Source organism: Cetorhinus maximus, chromosome 26, assembly GCF_964194155.1.
Source record: "Cetorhinus maximus chromosome 26, sCetMax3.hap1.1, whole genome shotgun sequence".
Lineage (NCBI taxonomy): Eukaryota > Metazoa > Chordata > Chondrichthyes > Lamniformes > Cetorhinidae > Cetorhinus > Cetorhinus maximus.
Genome location: NC_135904.1, coordinates 27784031 through 27805252, shown reverse-complemented (window position 1 = coordinate 27805252; position 21222 = coordinate 27784031). Strand labels below are relative to the sequence as shown.

The 21222-nt window shown below is 42.8% G+C and overlaps 1 protein-coding gene across 1 annotated transcript in view; it reads left to right on the top strand.

Moving 5' to 3' along the window:
- The window catches only part of LOC144668399 (multiple C2 and transmembrane domain-containing protein 2-like), a 474049-nt gene extending 465458 nt beyond the window's left edge, over positions 1 to 8591 (top strand). The window contains exon 23 of the mRNA XM_078530407.1: positions 990 to 8591. Coding sequence (XP_078386533.1) covers positions 990 to 1058 — 69 coding nt within the window. The 3' untranslated portion in view covers positions 1059 to 8591. The remainder of the gene's footprint in view (positions 1 to 989) is intronic.
- The last annotated feature ends 12631 nt before the right edge of the window (positions 8592 to 21222 follow it).

Genomic DNA, 21222 nt, shown 5'->3' with positions numbered 1-21222 from the left:
CAGGGATATCAGGAAAGGGCAGGAGAGTAGGTTCAGTTGGATAGCTCTTTCTAAAATCTAGCAAGGGAATGATGGGCCAAATGGTCTCTTTCTGTACTATATCATTCTAATTCAGTTAGCGAGGAAAATTGGGTGGCCTTCATCTCTCTCCACCCAAGTTTCCTAATGTAATGTCTATTCTGGTCTGCAGAACTTTGAGAGCACATTGTTTCTGCTCTGTGATTGGCCGAGGCAATTATCCAGCCTTCTTTGACAACCAGCACAATACGTACATTGACTGTAACTCAGGTCAGCGAGGTAAAATGCCACCTAGCCACTTTCGAATAAAGCAAGCCAACCCATCCTGCATTTTGTTCACACTGAGCCTGAGACTGAGACCACAAGGAGAGACAACTTTCCCCAATCATTGAGATGCCTCGACTGACTTTAGTTCTTGGGTACAACCTCATCCTGCAGCATGACTGTAAACTGTTTCAATAATGTGGCTTTTTCTTCCTGCATTTCATCAGACTTCTCGTGTGTGCAGTCGTGGCTGTAGCGTAAGGTTCTTGTTCGTAACTGAGCTAGGGTTTGAGGACTTGTATTATGTACATCCATGAAAATGAAAGAAAAGACCCACAGATTGAGAAAAGCATGACTAAAAAAGACAAGTGACAGACTAACAAATTAGAGTCCCATGTTTAACATATAGGTTGAGTTTTTCTATACAGCTATTGTTTTAAACTGCTAATCAACTGCAGACCTTGCAGAGTGCACCCAGTATAGGCTGGACCTGGACAAACAATTCAACCAACTGAGATCTGCATCTACAATCCAAACATGAGTCAAGTCTCCTTCCTACAATTAATACCCTATGCTTTCCTACCCTAGAACTGATTCATTACCTTTGAACCTTCTGGAGGTTTCCTTTGGGCTCTCCTCAGGGAGCCATTAACATGCCAAGTACTGGGGATACCAAACTGGAACATGACGTCTGTTTGTTTTAACAGGTGCAGCACGCCGAACTGAAAATGAGCAACGGCCTCACTCCTGTTAAGAAGAAGAAAGGCAATTCATAGCTCGCGGAGCAAGATGGACTGCTCGATTGTTTGGCTGAAAGCGACATTGAGAGTTCCCACTTTGAACTGTCCACTTTAGAACTTCTTGTCTCTGTGGGTTTGGGTGTCCATCTTAATCAAAGCCGAGGTTTAAAAATGACTTTTGCATCATTCAGTGGAAATATGTGCAATATTTTAAATGCGATGGTATAATTTGTGTGTTTGGATCAATTTAAGGTCCCTTGCGATATTTTTGCCTTCACTGGCCGTTGTTTTCTTTTCTTGTGTCCTGAGGGATTGGGGTCGATTTGTGCCTTTGCTGCTCGTCAATAATCTGACGGTGTGCCCACCATTTAATAACACTGCCCCCACTTGAGTTCTGTTGAGTCAGGTGAGTTCAGTGAAGGATGCACCTGATTACAGCCCAAGCAGCAAAGGCAGAAAGCTACCTTCCCAGAGGAAAAAAACCACCTTGTCCTTTTGACAGTCTGGCATGAAATTATTCTTTTTGCGCTGAATTTAGAGCACTACAAATTGACCGCCAGTTTTATACCCTGCCTAACTTTCCTCCAAACAGGCTACCAATTTGTTAGTCACCCACTTAACATGTTGCTGCCAAAGACCGGTTTCACTCCGCAGTACTTTGCAGTATCCAGTGCTTTCAGCCGTTTCTTGACATCACGTGGAGTGAATCAAATTGGCTGAAGACTGGCATCTGTGATGCTGGGGACCCCCGGAGGAGGCCGAGATGGATCATCCACTCGGCACTTCTAGCTTTCCGGTTCCTAGTCATTTCTCTTTCTTTAATTCTTTTCCCCTGCCTCTCTCCCTTCCTCCCGAGAGTCACGCACCAGGTTTTTGCACCAACTCTCGGTCCATCAAAAAGACCTCACCTCACCGTGAACAGAGTTTCGATTTCGGCCAGGCGCTGTGGTTGGATTTTCTCATTCTTTGAAATCCTCCTGTGTTTTTCAATGTTAAGGGCACGGAATAAAACAAGGCTTTGCTCCTTGCCAGTTTGGAAGCTGCCAGATTGTGCCAGGCAGTGCCAGTTCTAGGAGTTTGTCTGGAGTCCGGGAGCCTTGCTTGAAGACTGTGGGCAAAGGGGAAGTCGCAGGCCTGCCACCCAGTGTATTCCGTGAATGGAAAGTCATGGGCTCAGCCACCCATGTGCTCAGAGGATTCCCAGGCATTCGGAGCGTGCACATGAGCCTCACAGAATTGAATTGCAGGAAGCATCGGAGGGGCATTTGTGGAGGGGCACTTCACAAAGCGTCGACGAGGAATTGTAACAATGAGAACCCACAGGACGACGTCACAACACACAGGTCAGCTCAGATTTTGCCTGTTGGTACCGTGTGAGATTCCATCACCTTCATAAGTGATTCCACTGCATTGAATTTCCCAAATGGCAAAAGGACGAAGACTGAATAGGAAACATTAGATATTATTTGTGCTTTAAGGTATTTCCAGTTGCACAATGCTGCTTAATTGTCCTGGAGTCTGCAATTTGTTACGTTAGCAACTACATTTGATAATTTAGGAACATTTTGGAACACACTAAATTTTTGAGCGCTGCATCAGAGATCAGTAGTGCCTTTGCTGATGAACTGTGCTGTTGGTCATACTGATGTCCATCTTAGCCATTTACTTCTCAATGAATCACGGAGCCAGGAGTTTTATGTCTGTGAATGCGAATTGAAGTGCCAAGCAGCTGTTAGCTAATGATTTATAAGCTATTTATTTGCATTATAAACATTTTTTACTCTCTGCTCCAGAGTTCTTTGAAGTGTCTGAAGAATGTTTGGTTAACATAAGTAAGGTTCTTGGCCCCACTACGAGATGGAAAAGGAAATACTTCTGAGTGGAATGACAGGATAGGAGTAGCTGTGATATTGTGGCTCTCTGTGCGTTTGCATGTCCAAAGAAAAATTGCCTTACTTGCCTTCATTTTAAAAGAACGTTGTTGTCTGCAGTACGGCCCTCCCTCGATTTTAATCCCTCCTGCCTGGCAGTAACTCTTTGGGGCAGGGGTTTGGGGGGCAGCAGTCAGGATGAGGACAGTTGCTTAGCTTCTGTGACCCTGCTGCCTTACTATTGTATCCTGATGTTAACCCACACTGAGCTTGCAAGCGGGACAACGGCAGGAGGGAAGCGGGGTCCTGCTGCTTTTAAGATGCAGATCGGGTCCCAAAGATGTCACCACGCTAAAGAATTTGGTAACTTTGACATCTCTATTATATAAGCGGCTCATTAGAGAGTTCGCTCAGCCCAGAGCTGTTCGGACTCCACACCAGATATGCCAGGAGAAACCCCCATCCCATTTCCATTTTTGGAATTTGCTGAGGAATAAAACTTTATAAAAAAATATTCGTTCATGGGACGTGGACGTCGCTGGCTAGGCCAGCATTTATTGCCCATCCCTAACTGCCCTTGAGAACGTGATGGTGAGCTGCCTTCTTGAACTGCTGGAGCCCCTGTGAACTTCCACTTGACAAGGTAATTGTTAAAACTTAAGAGTTACTATTTCACGAGGCCGGGAATTGTATTTAACACACGACAGGGGGATCTTTAACCCATTGTGCTCAGCAGGAACAGAGCTGGCACACGTTGGGCACCTGTTATATATCCCACTCGACCTGATGCCCCATTGACTAAAGGCAGGGCATTAAAGATGTATTTTAAATCAAACCCGCCCCATTCCACAGCGCAGGTACGTTTAAGTTGACACCCAGAGCGGGTGACACTGCTATTCTGTAAAAACTTACTCAATGTGCCACACTGCCACAGTTGCCAGCTACCATAGGTTGCATGACACATTTGTTACTTTAAGAAGAGAATTCAGTCAGTTGCTTGCTAAAGGGGAGTGGTTGTTGAACAGCCGAGACTGAAGTTACCTCCTAGCGGCCTGTTCACAACATGGCAACAGTCGGGCAGCTGTCCAGTCAGGGACTGGTAACTCTTCATTATTTGGCAGCGCCACTGAGGAGGCGATGGCTGCTGCTGGTAATGCACCTGCCTAAGCCCCAGGATTGCCAAGGGAACCTGCCATGGATGAGTGATGGATAGCTAGGCGTGTGGGGGTGTGGTAGAGGAGGGGGAGGGAGGTCAGCAGCAAGGGCAGGGTGGTGGCTGTTGATGGGACCACCCCTTCCCAAGACAGGGTCCCTCGATCAAACACTGACACTTGCCACTTGCCTTTGAACAAGGGACCACCCCCCCCTCCCGAACCCCGGAAGCCACCAAGCACCCCCAACAGGGTTTACGTTTCAGGCTTCCAGCGTAATGAGTCCCTTGCCAGCCGCTGGGTGAATACCAGCAGTGGCGGGATGAGGCCCTGAAGTGAGCATTAATTTCCCACTTAAGGGCCTCAGTTGGTGGCCGAGCAAGAAGATCATTCACGAGTCTTCCAGTCCTGAAATTAACCAAGGCAAAGGAGTGAAAGCGACGGGGTCCTCACCCAGCACCCTACCGCCTGACTAAGCACCCGCCCGCCACCAACACTGCCAGGGGGAGAGCATTAAGTTCCGCCCTACATGCAAGACTGGACCTTCAAAGTGTTTCATTTGTTAAAACCAAGGTATATTATTCGCACTGCCAATTCTGGTTGGATATAGTCCAGGAGGTTTAATCACATGACCTCCAACCTTCCCACCTCCCCACTCCCATCATTGGTTGCCTGATGCATCATCCACGTGGTGTCCCACCTTCCACCAATTGGAAAGCAAACAAACTCTTCATTATCCGATTGGATGACAGTCAATCCGCCATTTTCCCCACAGCTTTGTAAATGAGAAATAAAAGTGTCCAGAGAAAATAGGAAGCTACTTTTATATAAAAAAAAGCCTTTCGATAATTTTTCTTCCATGTATTGGTTGCAGCTGTACCCTGGAGATGATTGTTGAATTCCTGGAGACGTGAAGACAATCCAGGAGGATTGGCAATCCTATGTACATTTTACTTTGCTCCTGTGGTCAAGCAGCATCATGATTTTAAAATTCTCACCCTTCTTTTCAAATCCCTTGATGGCCTGACTCCTCCCTATCTCTCTAAACTCCTCCAGACCCTCACTCTTCCAAGATATCTGCACTCATCTAATTCTGGCTTCATGCATCCTCGATTTTAATTGCTTTCAGTTGCCTGGGCTCCAAGCTCTGGAATACCCTTCCTACATCTCTGCACCTTTCTAGCTCTCTTACCTTCTTTAAGACACTCCTTTAATCCTACCTCTTTGACTAAACTTTTGATCATCTGACCTAATATCTCCTTATGTCACTCGGTGTCATGTTTTGTTTGACAATGCTCCTGTTTCAGTACTTTGAGATGCTGCATTACATTAAAGGTGCTGTATAAATATAAGTTGTTGTTTCCCTATTTCTCAGGACACCTTAATTTCTCAGTTGCAAAGAATATGGGGAGAATGGCAGCTTGACTTACTGTCATCCAATTGGATAATGAAGAGGCTGTTTGCTTTCCAATTGGTGGGAAGGAGAGGCTCAACACTGATGGATACTTCAAGCAGCCAATGGTGGGTGTGTGGTGGGCGGGGTGGCTAAGGTCTTGTGATGAAACCTCCTAGATACATTAAGCCTTGAGGAGCGATGGAGTTCCACTCCAAGCATTTTTTTTAAACAGCTTTTATAGGTTTAAATTATGGAAGTTTTGTTTCTGAGTGGGCTGAGCATGTATATTGGGAAGTTCTGCGATTGCTGCACACAATTTTTTATCAGTTGATGGAAATACAAAAAAAAATGTGTTTTTTATACTGCATTTCGAGACTTCAGGCACCCCAAATGACTTAACATCCTGTGCCTTTGAAATGTCATCACTGTTGCAACATAGGGAAACACAGCAGCCATTTTGTGCACAGCAAGATTCCACAAACAGCACTGAGACCAGATAATCCATTTTTGTAAAGTTGAGGGATAAATATTGGCCAATGAGAACTCTCCTGCTCTTTGAAATAACGCTCTTTGCATCCACTTGAAACGCCAACTGAGGCACCTGACTTTAACATTGCACCCAATAGATGGCACCTCTGATAGCGCAGCACTCCCTCAGTACGGCACTGTCAGTGACAGGCCAGATTTTGTGGTCAAACGTCTGGAGTGGGACTTCAACTGACAAGCTTCCAACTTCGAGACGAGCTGCAACAGATACCTAATAGAAATTGGGGATGAGGCTCTGGAAATCGAGCTTTATCCGTTTTTATTTCTGGTAGCATTGTTGGTGGTAGGTAGTGCCGGCAAGACCATAACACAAAAACCAAGTTCCCCTGGATTTTGGTGCCATTCTCCAGATATTGACATAGCCAGTGCAAAAGATTATGAAACCTTAAGCACAAATTGCAATCAGCACAACTCGAGATTCCATGATTTTTTTTATTTCACTAGTTTAAATAAATCACACTGAAAGCACGTCCCAGCCATAAAATTGGCCGTGGACCCAGGGTGAATTCATCACTTGGATATTTCTATTCATCACACTCATTTGTCAGTCTTAGAGGAGCTGAAACATTTGAGGTTTCAAGGTGTAATAGGTACATTTTCAAAAATTTCTTTCTAATTTACTAAGGTATTGACTACTGTACCTCAATCTAGATAGAAAATATTGTATTTCTTTTTAAAATTACCTTTAACATTGGGTTATTCACAGGTGGTGGATGGACTCTGTGATTTAAAATGCTTATTTTTTGTGATCAGTCCATTTTTAGCTGCATTAAACAAGCCACACCAAGTTACCACCCTTAAATATATCAAGGAATATTCCTTAAAAGCAAAGTTTTTTTTTTCCTAAAAATAAGTTAAACTTTAAAAGTTTGCCCGATTGTGCTGGTTCATGGTCGATTTTGTATTCAGCGATATGCAAACTGAGCGAGCAGAAATTCAGGAAGAGAAATTACTTTTTAACATGGTTGCAGTTTGCTCCGGAATCAGTGATTGCACCCAAAGCAGAAACTCTAGCCCCAAATACATGACTCTTACAAGTGAAGTCTGCAGATGAAATAGTCATTATCAAACCATTCAATTAAGAAAGCGTTTCTGATGCCCATTATATTAAGTCCTGCTTCAATATGAGTAGTTAGCATTTTTATCCTTCATGCCAAATTTACAAAAATCTAGGCTGACAGTCCAGTGCAGTACTGGGGTCGTGCCGCACTTTACGAGATGCGCCTTTTGAATGAGACATTAAACCGAGGGTCTATTTGCCCTCTCAGTTGGAAATAAAGAACCCCATATGGCACCATTTCAAATAAGAGCAGGGGCATTATCCCTGGTGGCCCGGCCAATATTTATCTCTCAATCAAAATCAGAGATATAAGCAAAAGAGTCATACGGACTCGAAACGTTAACTGTGCTCCTCTCCGCAGATGCTGTCAGACCTGCTGAGTTTTTCCAGCTGTTTTTGTTTTTGTTTCAGAGAAACAGAGTATCTAGCGATTGTGACATTGCTGTTTGTGGGAGCTTGCTGTGCAAAATTGGCTGACGCATTTCCTGCCTTACAACAGTGACTACTCTTCAAAAGTAACTCGTTGGCTGTAGAGCGCTTTGGGACCTCCTGAGGCATTGTAAGGAGCTATATAAATGTAAGACTTTCTTTTTATTTATGGGTGAAAGGAGAGAAATAGGACAGACCAACTGACCAGGTAACGCTGATCTGTTACCTTTCTTGATAGGCTTTAGCTGACGATGCGGTTGGATTGATTAAAAAAACGCTTCACATCTTACAATTTGCAGCCATAATTAGAGCCACGAGACCTGTCTTTAGACATTTCAGTTATACATGGGATATGTTGGATTTATAACAAAAAATGAGCATTTTAAATCACAGTGTCCATCCACCATCTTTGACTAACCCAATTTTAAATGAGTTAAATATATGTTAATCAATTTTGCACTACTATTTTAATGCCTGAGAGAATAGAGGGGAGAGACATTTTTCTGTACGTTCTATTCTATTGCAGTGAAATGCCCCCATTAAAATAACACACGCTCAATAAATTATGATCAAATCTCAGCGTTGGCAATCCAGTGGATCGATAGGGATCTCTTCAAAAAGACTTAAAGATTTGCATTTAATTAGCATCTTTTGACATCACTCGAACACCTTAAAGCGCTCCACTCACAAGTCATTTCTGAAGTGCAGTGTGCGCTATACAAGCAAGTACAGCAGCCATTTTAACACAGAGAAACCTCAGAGGCAGAATTGCTGCTGACTCATTTATTGGTATTCTGCTAGAGGCCGTAGAAGTAAATTGCCTCCATACTACAGAAAAACAAAAACACTTAGTATTGTATATTTCTTTCTATTTTTAATTATTTATGAGGGAACATTTGAATGTTGTTTGACAGTGGAATTACTAGCTGTAAAAACTATTGCAACCCATTGTAAGTATGGATAATTTGCTCCTCATCCCTTTTTATGATTCATTTCAATAATTCAGTATTCACAATAGTAACCAAATGTTTGAAATAAATGTTGTAATGGGTGATTCTGAAATTTATAATGAATGGAAAAATTTGTACAAACAATAAAAGTGAATTTTATTTTTAACATCCTGTCTCTGGTGTTCTAATTAAACCTTTAACATGAACCCCCCACCACCACCCCCCAGTTTCCTATTTCGCCTCCATTGTGGATAATTTAGTCTCAGCCTCTTCTCAGAATGCAGGTGAGCAGGACATACATTCCTTCACAAATCTCCAACATTGACACTGGGCTCTGTTGAGAAAGATCTTTGTTCTTAACCCCTTCCTTAATCTTTCTTTTAAAACAAAAGGGATTGATTTGCAAAATCCAGCCTCCACCTCATTAGCAAAATCGTTTTTTGGAATAAACTGCAGCTAAGTACGGGCGCAGGAAAGGACGTTTCTGTGGTTTCCTGGAACCTTCAGAGCCAGTTTCCCGCCTGCCCCCACCCCAAGTGAGAACCTGAGATACTGGACCTGACACCGAGCGATCTGACTAGCAGTTGACAAAGCTCCTTCACTCATAGCCGGGTAGAGTCCTGAAGGTGACGGATGGTGGGATAATCGGAGTAACCTCGGTGTGTCAGTTATTGACAGGACTTAAACTGAAAGGCTTATTCACGCGAGACAAATTCCTGCTCAGCGGCCGCGCGGAGCATTCCTTCAGCCTGAAAACATTCCCAGGAATTGCATTGATCTCAATCTGAAGCTCTTACTTAGAGGAAGATGCAGTTCCCCATTTAGCAATATTAATTGGACAGCTTAATTAAAAATCTGCCAACAGATGTGCTGAAATGAGAAGGACGGCGCTCGGAGGGTTAATTCCAAGGTGAGATTGCGAAGCACATCCTGGCTATGTGCCAGAATGTTCTCCGCCCCCACCTAACTGTTTACATACTAGAAAAGCGTGTGTCAATTTGCACAATCTTGCCATGGTTCACTACTTTTTCCTACCATGGGCAAGTTACTTGTGAAAGTAACTGGAAAGGAAAACTAGGTGAGTGCATTTCATAGCAGAAAGATTAGAAGCTCCACATGAGGCACTGTGCTCCACTCTCTTGGAATAAATTTCTCTTTAATAAATTATTACAGCTTATTGATTACTACAGCAGATGTTCGCACATTAATCCTATTGAGATGAATTGCATGGGGCTTTTTGATGTTTATCTCTTTAAGCTAACAACAACAAAGGCAGCTAAATGACGTACCGGTCACATTAGGGAATAAGTTCTTCTCTCCAACAAGGAACCACTGCCAGAAGAACTGATCTGACTTGTATCTGCTCTATAGACACTGTCATATCGGCTTACCTTCACACCGGGCACCTGTGTGCTTTACTGCTGGCTCCCTGTCTTCACTCACCTAGGCAATAGGGAGGTGTAACATTTGCAAGCGGGGGTGGGTGTTGCAAAGAGGGGAGATAGAAAGGCAGGGAGTAGCAAAAGGCAAAATTGATTAGGTTGAATCTCCAGTGACCACAAAAAGCTAGCCTGCAAAGCTGCTAAAAAGCAAGGGCCTTTTGTTCATTGAGCTGGCCGACCAGTTCCTACCAGCTATGGGAACTTTACATTTACAGTTGATTCTGAAATGCTGGAACAGCATATCCTGCAGATTCTCCTGTTCGATGTCGCGGCAAATATTTGTAGCAACTGAGAGGCACAGAGGTGGGCTTTCAATTTTCCAAGTAACTCAAGTATCTGAAGGGACCTTCAATTGCTTCGAGTTCCTTTGACAAAACCAGAAGAGAACTGAGAATTTTTTTTACATATAAATGAAATAAGTTACGATCTGGAATGCAAATTCAATAGTAACCTTCAAAAGGCTACTGGATGGATAATCGTAGGGAAGAGGATTGCAGATCCACAGGGCAAGAACAAGGGGGAAGGACTAATTGGTTAGTTCTTTCATAGAGCCGGCACAGGGCACAATGGGCCAAATGGCCTCCTTCTCTGCTGTATTATTCTATGATTACCAGGCTGGGAGCACTTGATATTCACACCCGTCCCCCAGCGTTGACATACTGTCAATCCCTTTAGCATCTAGGTATGTTAACGATGATATTGGAAGGTGCTATGAAACTTGTTACTTCCACTCCCTCCACTCATTTTTCTAAATTGCTTAGAGTTAGACAAATGGGGATATCATCCCTGAAACAGAAAACTAATGGCATCTTAAAAGCTATTTGTTCAAAAGCAATGATAAAGCTTGGTTGCAGAACCGATAAAGGGTATTACATTGAAAGCTATCCAATGCCTGTGTCACTGTAATGCAGCAGACACAATGGTTGGAATTTTATGTGGAGATGGTGGCAATTGAAAAGTCAGGGGCAAGCCACCTCCGCTTGGTCAGGTCACCCCCGCCGAGCCAATTTAATGGCCATTAATTGGCTCAGGACGAGACTTCTGGCCCCATCTGGGAAGAGGTCCCGCCTCTGGGAGTTGCAGGTCAATCAGATGGGCGGTAGCTCTCTCGTCCCAGCAACGCCACCAGAAATGGTGGCCACTGCTGGGACTACAGGCAATCCCCCACGTCGATTGCTGATGGAGCCGGAAGAGAAGGTAAATTGGGGTCTTCCATCAGGACCTGTCTGGCAAGTCCCGGCAAGGGTGGTAGAGGACTGTGTTTGAGAGGGCATGTAGGGGAGGAACATGTGAGGATGGGTATCTTGCGTGGTAGAATCAGGGGCTCTGTTGGGCAAAAAAACCCACAAAAGAGTGACCAGGACACTTGCTGCTGCTAGTAAAATACCAGTGGTGGTGAGAAGAGGCCCCTAAGTGGCCATTAATTGTTAATATTCCACCTGATGAGAGTGCGGACAGAAAGTTGAACGGCATTCTTAAACTTGCTACTTATGTGGTACAATTGGAGTGAGCAGGCCACACCTAAACCCAAGGGGAAACTAGGACAGTCTGAAAAATGCACCAACTGTTTTACTTAAGATGCACACACCGGTGTTTGCGAGGAAAAGAGAATCATTGGACAGAATTATAGGATTACGTGGCTCCTTTTGCCTCAAAGTGTGATTTTTCGGTTCAAATCTTGGACCAATGTGCACAACATTATTTCCGACACATGGACAATATACATCCATAGGCATCGACATGTTGAACCCCCTCCCCATGTTTTAAACTTTCAAAGCACTTTCTAAGTGTCTGGATTATGTTAAATTATCAGCAAGCACACTACGTGTCTCCAGGACATTAAAGTGATAGCCAAGATATAGACTCGTTAATTAGTTTGGAACGAAATGACCACAGTGAAATCTCAGTCATATTTACTGGGTAATTATTACCGCATGTGTATAATTGCTGACAGTCGCTCTTCGGCTAAATTATTGAATGGAAATATGACCAAGATTGCCAGTCGTGTGTGAACCCCAGTAAAACCTCTCCTATTTGTTGGTTTCCCTGGGACACTGAAAGTAGTTTTAATGATGTCCCAGGGTAGCACTATTGGACTACCCAGTGATACCAGCTCTTTAATTGCAGCATGGGGACTGCAAAGGGCAGTTGGTTGGGCACTTTTTTTTTTACATAATAGCCAAAATTTTCACGTTTTTTTTCCTATATAAATGAAGTCATTAAGCTTTCGGTAAATGGGGGAAATCTGTTTTTGATATGATAACTGATGAAAGATGCCCCTTCCGAGGGAAGGAAAGACTCTGACATGAAAAATGGTCATTGTTTGCCTTACAACTATTTTACATTCTTGCCGCTCTTAAATATTTTGCAGAATACTTGGGTGACAAAGTTAATATGTTTCCTGACCATGAGATGGTGCTTTTGGTAATTGTCTCATTAAGAAGTCGGAGGAAAGAGGCTGGAGCTGCAGAGGGTGTAAAATGAGCGTCTGCTGTCCCAACTTTGATCTTGTAAAGAAGTTGTCAATAGCTGACGGTATAAATTCTATAGAACCTGGAATCCTGGACCTTATCAGTGTTTTGACAGAACTCTTTGTAGTTGAAATTAATAGTTTATGAGATGTATGAATACCAAATGCTTTTCTTCACTGTTTCAATCGCTATCTACACTCACTCCCCTGGGGAAAAGGAAGTGGGGATGGTTACTGTTTAAACTCTTCTGCTTTCTATACTTTGCTTAACCCCTCCAAGTCTGGATTCTGTCCACATTTCCTGTTCCGGCTAACATAATTTTTAAAAGTATTTGTTTGCCACAATTTGGCTTGGATTGAATAACTTGTTTTTTTTTCCAGGAGAATAGCTGGCAATAATGTGGATTTGCTTTAAATTGAGACGTTCTCGTGCCTCTACACTAAATAAAACATTATTGTGAACCGAGCTCCAACTGAGCAGTTTTGTCCCAAAAAATAATCTGACAACAAGATCAATACGCGTTAGCATTTCCACTGTGTGATTGAACATAATTAGTTCAATTGGCTGTCCCATTGGATTTAGACCTGAGAATTCAAAAGGGCTTTCTTTCTAATCTGTTAAAGTGGAAAATCTACCAAAAAGTATGTTTGAGAAGGTCTGATATAACTCTAATATCAAAACTATTCATCATTATGTTAAAAACTAGGTTTTATGAGGGCTCTTAGATTTTTATGAACAAAATGTCCTTTAAATTTTGTTACAAGTGTGGAAAAACAAATAAATATTCTATCAATAGAATCTTAAATTATTAATTTTTATTTACAAGAATGTTTTAATGAGCAGTTATGTTATTTTGAAGCTCTAGTTGTTTAGGGTTTTTCCATTGACAATATGATCCCTTTATCGAGCCCTTTTAAAGCAAATCTATTAGAATAATGGGCACCATTTTTAAAAGCAATTTCAGTTTACAACGTGTGGGGGACTCATCCTGTCAGTTGATGTAGGTCAGGCCCAATCCCCGGCATCCTAACAGACTCACTTGTCCATCCTTGGAGATGGCTGTGATGTCTTCATCAGCCTGTCAAAGGGAGGGCCTGAAGCAGTGGCAGGTCCCCTGAAACCTGTCAAGCTTGGTTTCCATGGTACCCCTTCAGGCAGCACTGTAGGCATACTGTGCTGGAGGACCCCTGCAACCTGTTCTTGCAATCTCTGTAATGTTGAGCCCTGAGGCAGGCGTCAAGCCAGCATTGATGAGCATGAAACCTTTACCTTGTCCCAGGTACAGAGCTTGTCACTCCCACAAGCAGTGTGACATTTCTTAATAGGCCAAATGTTATTTAAGCAGCATTTTATTGTTAAAGAAGACCTTTCTCTTTTAGCAAATGTGCATGAGGGATTGCACAGAACCTTTCAAGCATGTTTTAAGAAGTCATTATTAGACTTTGAAGATTTTGTTTATTGATTTGCCAGCTACAACCTTTAGAAGATTGCAGATACCGCCATTAAGTCTGATTAGTAACCCTCCAAATCATCTCAGATGATCTTCAGAGGGCAAAATAAAAGTTCCGCTCTAACAAATGTTCTTGTTTGTCCTCAAAGCATGCATCACTTTGTATAAATACTAATTAAAGCTGATCCTTTTCATTTTGTCATTTTTAACTGACTTTTTTTTTGGCTGAACAGATTTGTGTGTGTGTGTGTGAAGGGACTGTGTGGGGTGAATGAAACGAGGGGGGTTGTGAAGTTGTGCATTTGTGTAAAGCCCAATCTTATCCGAGCGCCAACTAAATTCAGCAAATAGTAAGCCTGCATGAGCATTGATTGCAACATCACTGGATTTGTCCTGAGCTGATGAAAAGACACAGTAAAAGCAGCAAAAGCGCCCTGTTCTAGGCTGCACTCAGATATTCACACCACTGCACTATGCCCTGAGAACACAAAACAGTTCACTTTTAATTTAAATTACTAAAATGCCCCGAAATTCCTTGAGGCTAAGGGAGGGAATGGGAGTTAGGGAGCAGGGGGAGAGAAGCATCCAATCCATCAGGTGCAAGTACAGTACAGTGAAAACCCAACCCACTCCAGCCCTTGGATGAGCAACACACACCGGCTCCCAGGGAATGGGGCCCTGTGCACAGTGAGAGCAGGACTATCAGTGCCCAGACCTGCCTGATGAATGTCAGCCCAATGGCAGAGAGGAGGCCCTGAGTGAACCTCTCTTCTTCTGCTCCCAGCGGAGTGAGCGAGCTTCATATGGAAGGTAATTAAACTCCACGCGGGATCAGTTAGCATTCCACAAAGCATTGGAAGCCTTTCCGTATGCCTCAGAAGTACTCATGCCTGCTCTCATTATGGCCTTAAGAAAGCAAAAATGGGTGGCATTCTCAGGTAGCCTGGCAACGCACCTGACACGCCACTTAAGTGGCCAGGCTGAAGATTGGCCCATTCTCCTGCCCAACCCTACACAAAGTAAGCAGTTGAGGGAAGAATCTCAGCAGAACCTTTCTGGCAACCAGTCCAGAAATCCAGCAGGTGTTTGACCTTGGACAGAAATTCAGGGATTATAAATATGAAATGGTTTAAATTTTATGACATTTTCCGATCTTATTCACGCCATTAATTAGAAAGTCGGTCAATTATTTTCTAATTAATGGCATCAATAAGGAGACACAAAATTTAAACCATTTCATATTGGTCAATTCTTAGCAAAAAAAGTTTATTCCAATGATTGTGCGCAAAGACTTATTTATAACAGTGGTTGGTTTGCTTTCGCAGTCTAAATCTCAAGGTGACCTGAGCAAATAAGCAGAACTGTAACAAACTCTCTCCCGCTTCACTCAGTCTTATGTAAATTTGTTCATTACAGATTGTGTAATTAGTCACATTAAGCATGAACTAGGAGGTAAAAAAATAAATCCCCAATGCCATTCCTGGTGTTACTATCCTGGAATTTTGTAACCATTAAAGTTAACGGATGGAAAATCACAGGCTTGGCTTCAGTAGTTGAGCTGCCTAGGCCCCAAAGCTCTGGAATTCACTCTGGCTCCGTACCTCTCGCACCTCCTTGGCAGACCCTTATGACCCAATTTTTGCTCCTCGAAGTGGTGGGTGGGCTCAACTTGGGCCCGTTGCCCTAGAAGCAGAGTGGGCAAGTGCCAAGACAAGCTGGTTGGTCAGCCTGCCTTGGTTGTCTGGGACTTTTTCCCAGTTTTTTAATAAGCTGTTAGGCTATCTAGCTCTCACCCCTCACACCCTCTCACCCCTCCACCCACCCTGTTGCCTCCCCCACTATATCACCTCCATAGCCATTCACCCAGTATCCATCATGGACAGACCTCAGGAGCCATGTGGAGATGAAATCAAATCAACTTCTAACAATATAATACAGCTCTCACACTTGATAGTGAAAAAAAGTTCCCATTCATAAAGTCCATTCAAAGCTTTGAAATCTTCTCAGGGGTTAATCTCTTATAAAAACAAACCAACTTCTATTCAAACCCCACACCAAATGCAGCTAATCGTTTAAGAGTTTCTATTGAAACTACATGAGCAGATGGTAATTTTTTTCTAACCTAAGCAGAGCCTGTCAATCAAATCAGTCCAGCAGAGGGGTTTTATTTTTAATTCTAACAGCTTTAAATCTTTTTTTCTCACAGTTCTCTAATAAATGAATTTAAGCCTCTCTCAAATGGGCAGCCTGCCCATTTCTGCTTAGGTTGCAGAAACCATCTTAAGAAATGGTAACAAAAAATTGCAACTTTCCTTCTTTATCAAATTTCTTTACAGCAGCATTTAGCATTAAGAAAATGTTCAGTTTCTTTTTAAAATGTTGACTTTCAGGGCATTACTTCAGAAGCTTCCTTGAAACTTGAATAATGGTACAGCCCCTTCCAAATACAAAACATTCAAATTAGGAGCAGGAGTAGGCCATTCGGCCCCTCGAGCCTGCCCCGCCATTCAATAAGATCATGGCTGATCTGATTTCAAATATATTGTTTTCTTCTGCAAATTGTCTCTTTCAAATGCACGGAATTTTTTTTTTAGAAATGTAGCTGCTGTAGTCATTTAGATTGGCTAGAAAATACAAGTGTCAAAATTCAGGGCTTCATTTAGCACACATATGTGACATTTAGCACACATATGTGACATGTTGTAGTTACTAAATAAACATTCACTTTTTCATGCAGAGTTGAGTCAACAAAAGAATGTAAAACTTTGTGGCTTACCTTATTTTGATGTTTTCTGTGGGTGCTGGTGCTTCTCCATCACTTGACGAGGGATGTGGTAGATAACCAACACTAGTTACTAACTGGCTATAGATAACAATGTCAAATATAACCCATGGCACATTTCCGGAATCTCTTTTTTCAATTCCTTCCATTGCAAAACATAAATCATGCACAAGAAAAAGTTATTTGAACTGAATTCTTTATCAGGGCTAATAGGAGTTAAAGGTAATTTACACACTGGGTAACTCTCTTCGGTACAGTTCTTGGTTTCTTCATGTGAATTCTTAAGGAAAGATTTTGCAAAAAAACCATGTAAAATCTAAGCAATACAAATAAGTGGCAGGCACTGTCATGAAGCACAATAATGACCTCTACACCATGACTGCAGTGAGACTGTGGAAAGTTATTGTTTGGACTGTATTGTGCACTTTCTGACAGGATTATTTTATTTATCATATTCCTTTGAATCTTTTTGACATGTTTACTGAGCATTATAGCCAGGATTAAATGCGATCACAGGTAAACTGTTTCAGAAATAAAAAGCTTCTCATTAGTTAACCCCCACATGCACCCTTACCCTGCATCTCCCCCCAACCCCTGACCCCCCCCGTCCCACTGTCTCAGTTAACAACCCTGTAACTGCCCATTTCTAAATTATACCTTTAAAATGTTGCATTATACTGATTTGTACCATGTTTCAGTACCATTTAATGTTCTTTCTCTCACCGAATCCTACTGCTGGGGGCAGTCGATATATACACACAGGTACAAACCAATGAACAATTTGATACAAAAGGATTGTTTTGTCCTTGCAACACCTGCACAGTTAAACAATATACAGCTACATATACCTCAGTGATTTTCTCACTGTCACCATCCCATCAATTGCAGTGATCCATCGGTATGCAGCAGTAAGTCATTAATGATTCCCGTGCTCGAACAGAAACCAAAATTGCATCAATAGTAAACTTAAAACAGTATAAAGGACTTGGAGATAGCAAGGCAATGTCAGAGTGTTATGCGCAAACTGATGATACCTCATTCTCCTAGCCTATGAGATAATCTGAATCCTGAGATGTTGTTACTGTTTTGTAATGGTTGAGACTTTGATCATTTTTTGTCTTGGGAGTCTGATGTAGAAGGGTTAAATAAATATGGGTGGTTTTTTTGTCTAGTGGGGTGGGGTGGGGGGGGAACCATAAACAATGTGTATTGTGTCAGAAGTTCTCTAACATCAGAAAGTGTTGTGATGGAGTTATACAGTATTGGCTGAGTATTTCATTACTACTTAAACAGCTGGAAGAGCAAGCCTGAAGCACTTAAGTACTTGTCATTGAAGCTGTAATCCTTCAAGTCAAACATCATAAGTAGGTGTAATGCTTTTTATCCTATTTCAGTCAATGCGATTTTGATATTTGAAACAGCAGCAGGAGAAAAATCTATCGAAAGAAGCTGATCATTAACGTACAGCAGCACCTCTGGCCTTTAATTCAGTGATAACAGCACATTTCATCATGTTTGTGAAATGCTAAAAAATTCAAACCATCACGCCACACTGAACAACTATCGCAACCTTCATGCACAGGTTTCAGTATTGATAATGAGAAGAGCACTTTTCCTGATGATGTAGAAACTTTTCAAAGTAAAAGTATCATTGAATATATTCACCTTTAAAAATGATGCCACTGTGTAGGGGCTTTATAAGCCTATGCTGCCATCTCATTTTTATAGGGTCCTGCTACTTTTCCTTCTAGTGTATTTCCAATTACGAATCAGTTCAATGTGAGTTGATTCAAAATGGGAAAACCTGAAGGATTTTAAGGAAAATGGTGCTTGTGTGCACTGAGCTGTGCCACTTGCCTTTTGCCTGTTCTGCACACACACAGTGCCATTTTGGAAACATCATAGCAAACATTTCCCTCACCTATGTTGGTAACTCCTTATGGCAGCAGCTAAATGAAAGGGCAGGTATAGCAGTGGATAAATATTATATTGTCATTCTATTCTGATCTACTCGGCCCACAATGACCCATCGTTGAAATGGCAGGATATGGTAAAACCTAACAAGATAAAGATTGAAAGCAATTGCCCCTTTTAACCCACGCCATTTGCCCAGTGACCTATGTAAAATAATTGTGCTACACGGGCAAAAGATTAATTCAAAAGGGAGGGGCACCATTAATAGAAACTGTGAGTAAGAGTGTAGAATTGAAGAGATTTACAGAGTTGTTAATCCCGCAGCAATAATGACAGCACTTGTTACTCCCTCATCATGTCCTTGGTTGTTTCTTAGTTACAGGTCCACTCTAGTTGGCCTTAAGCAACTGCTATTTTGTGTTGATGTATCAATCTAATTTCAGTGGTGGTCTGGAGAGTTTTTGACCAAGTTCGTTGATGGCCTTGGGCAGGTATTGACCTAGAATTTCTGTTTCCTTTGAAGTTTAGGAAGTTTCTTTCTATCTTTATTTGAAAATACATTTTTTATTGCAGGGACCAGGTGGGCTGTGCAGGAGGGAGCAATGTGAGAGCAATGAGGGAGCAATGTGAGAACAATGTGAGAGCAATGTGAGAGCAATGTGAGAGCAATGTGAGAGCAATGTGAGAGCAATGAGGGAGCAATGTGAGAGCAATGTGAGAGCAATGTGAGAGAAATGTGAGAGCAATGAGGGAGCAATGAGGGAGCAATGTGAGAGCAATGTGAGAGCAATGTGAGAGCAATGAGGGAGCAATGAGGGAGCAATGTGAGAGCAATGTGAGAGCAATGAGGGAGCAATGTGAGAGCAATGTGAGAGCAATGTGAGAGCAATGTGAGAGCAATGTGAGAGCAATGAGGGAGCAATGTGAGAGCAATGTGAGAGCAATGAGGGAGCAATGTGAGAGCAATGTGAGAGCAATGAGGGAGCAATGTGAGAGCAATGTGAGAGCAATGAGGGAGCAATGAGGGAGCAATGAGAGAGCAATGTGAGAGCAATGAGGGAGCAATGTGAGAGCAATGTGAGAGCAATGTGAGAGCAATGTGAGAGCAATGTGAGAGCAATGAGGGAGCAATGTGAGAGCAATGTGAGAGCAATGTGAGAGCAATGTGAGAGCAATGAGGGAGCAATGTGAGAGCAATGTGAGAGCAATGTGAGAGCAATGAGGGAGCAATGTGAGAGCAATGTGAGAGCAATGAGGGAGCAATGAGGGAGCAATGTGAGAGCAATGTGAGAGCAATGTGAGAGCAATGAGGGAGCAATGTGAGAGCAATGAGGGAGCAATGTGAGAGCAATGTGAGAGCAATGTGAGAGCAATGTGAGAGCAATGTGAGAGTAATGTGAGAGCAATGAGGGAGCAATGTGAGAGCAATGTGAGAGCAATGTGAGAGCAATGAGGGAGCAATGAGGGAGCAATGTGAGAGCAATGTGAGAGCAATGAGGGAGCAATGTGAGAGCAATGTGAGAGCAATGTGAGAGCAATGTGAGAGCAATGAGGGAGCAATGTGAGAGCAATGTGAGAGCAATGAGGGAGCAATGTGAGAGCAATGTGAGAGCAATGTGAGAGCAATGAGGGAGCAATGAGGGAGCAATGTGAGAGCAATGTGAGAGCAATGAGGGAGCAATGTGAGAGCAATGTGAGAACAATGTGAGAGCAATGTGAGAGCAATGTGAGAGCAATGAGGGAGCAATGTGAGAGCAATGTGAGAGCAATGTGAGAGCAATGTGAGAGCAATGAGGGAGCAATGTGAGAGCAATGTGAGAGCAATGTGAGAGCAATGAGGGAGCAATGTGAGAGCAATGTGAGAGCAATGAGGGAGCAATGAGGGAGCAATGTGAGAGCAATGTGAGAGCAATGTGAGAGCAATAAGGGAGCAATGTGAGAGCAATGAGGGAGCAATGTGAGAGCAATGAGGGAGCAATGTGAGAGCAATGTGAGAGCAATGTGAGAGCAATGAGGGAGCAATGTGAGAGCAATGAGGGAGCAATGTGAGAGCAATGTGAGAGCAATGTGAGAGCAATGAGGGAGCAATGTGAGAGCAATGTGAGAGCAATGAGGGAGCAATGAGGGAGCAATGAGAGAGCAATGTGAGAGCAATGAGGGAGCAATGTGAGAGCAATGTGAGAGCAATGTGAGAGCAATGTGAGAGCAATGTGAGAGCAATGAGGGAGCAATGTGAGAGCAATGTGAGAGCAATGTGAGAGCAATGTGAGAGCAATGAGGGAGCAATGTGAGAGCAATGTGAGAGCAATGTGAGAGCAATGAGGGAGCAATGTGAGAGCAATGTGAGAGCAATGAGGGAGCAATGAGGGAGCAATGTGAGAGCAATGTGAGAGCAATGTGAGAGCAATGAGGGAGCAATGTGAGAGCAATGAGGGAGCAATGTGAGAGCAATGTGAGAGCAATGTGAGAGCAATGTGAGAGCAATGTGAGAGTAATGTGAGAGCAATGAGGGAGCAATGTGAGAGCAATGTGAGAGCAATGTGAGAGCAATGAGGGAGCAATGAGGGAGCAATGTGAGAGCAATGTGAGAGCAATGAGGGAGCAATGTGAGAGCAATGTGAGAGCAATGTGAGAGCAATGTGAGAGCAATGAGGGAGCAATGTGAGAGCAATGTGAGAGCAATGAGGGAGCAATGTGAGAGCAATGTGAGAGCAATGTGAGAGCAATGAGGGAGCAAT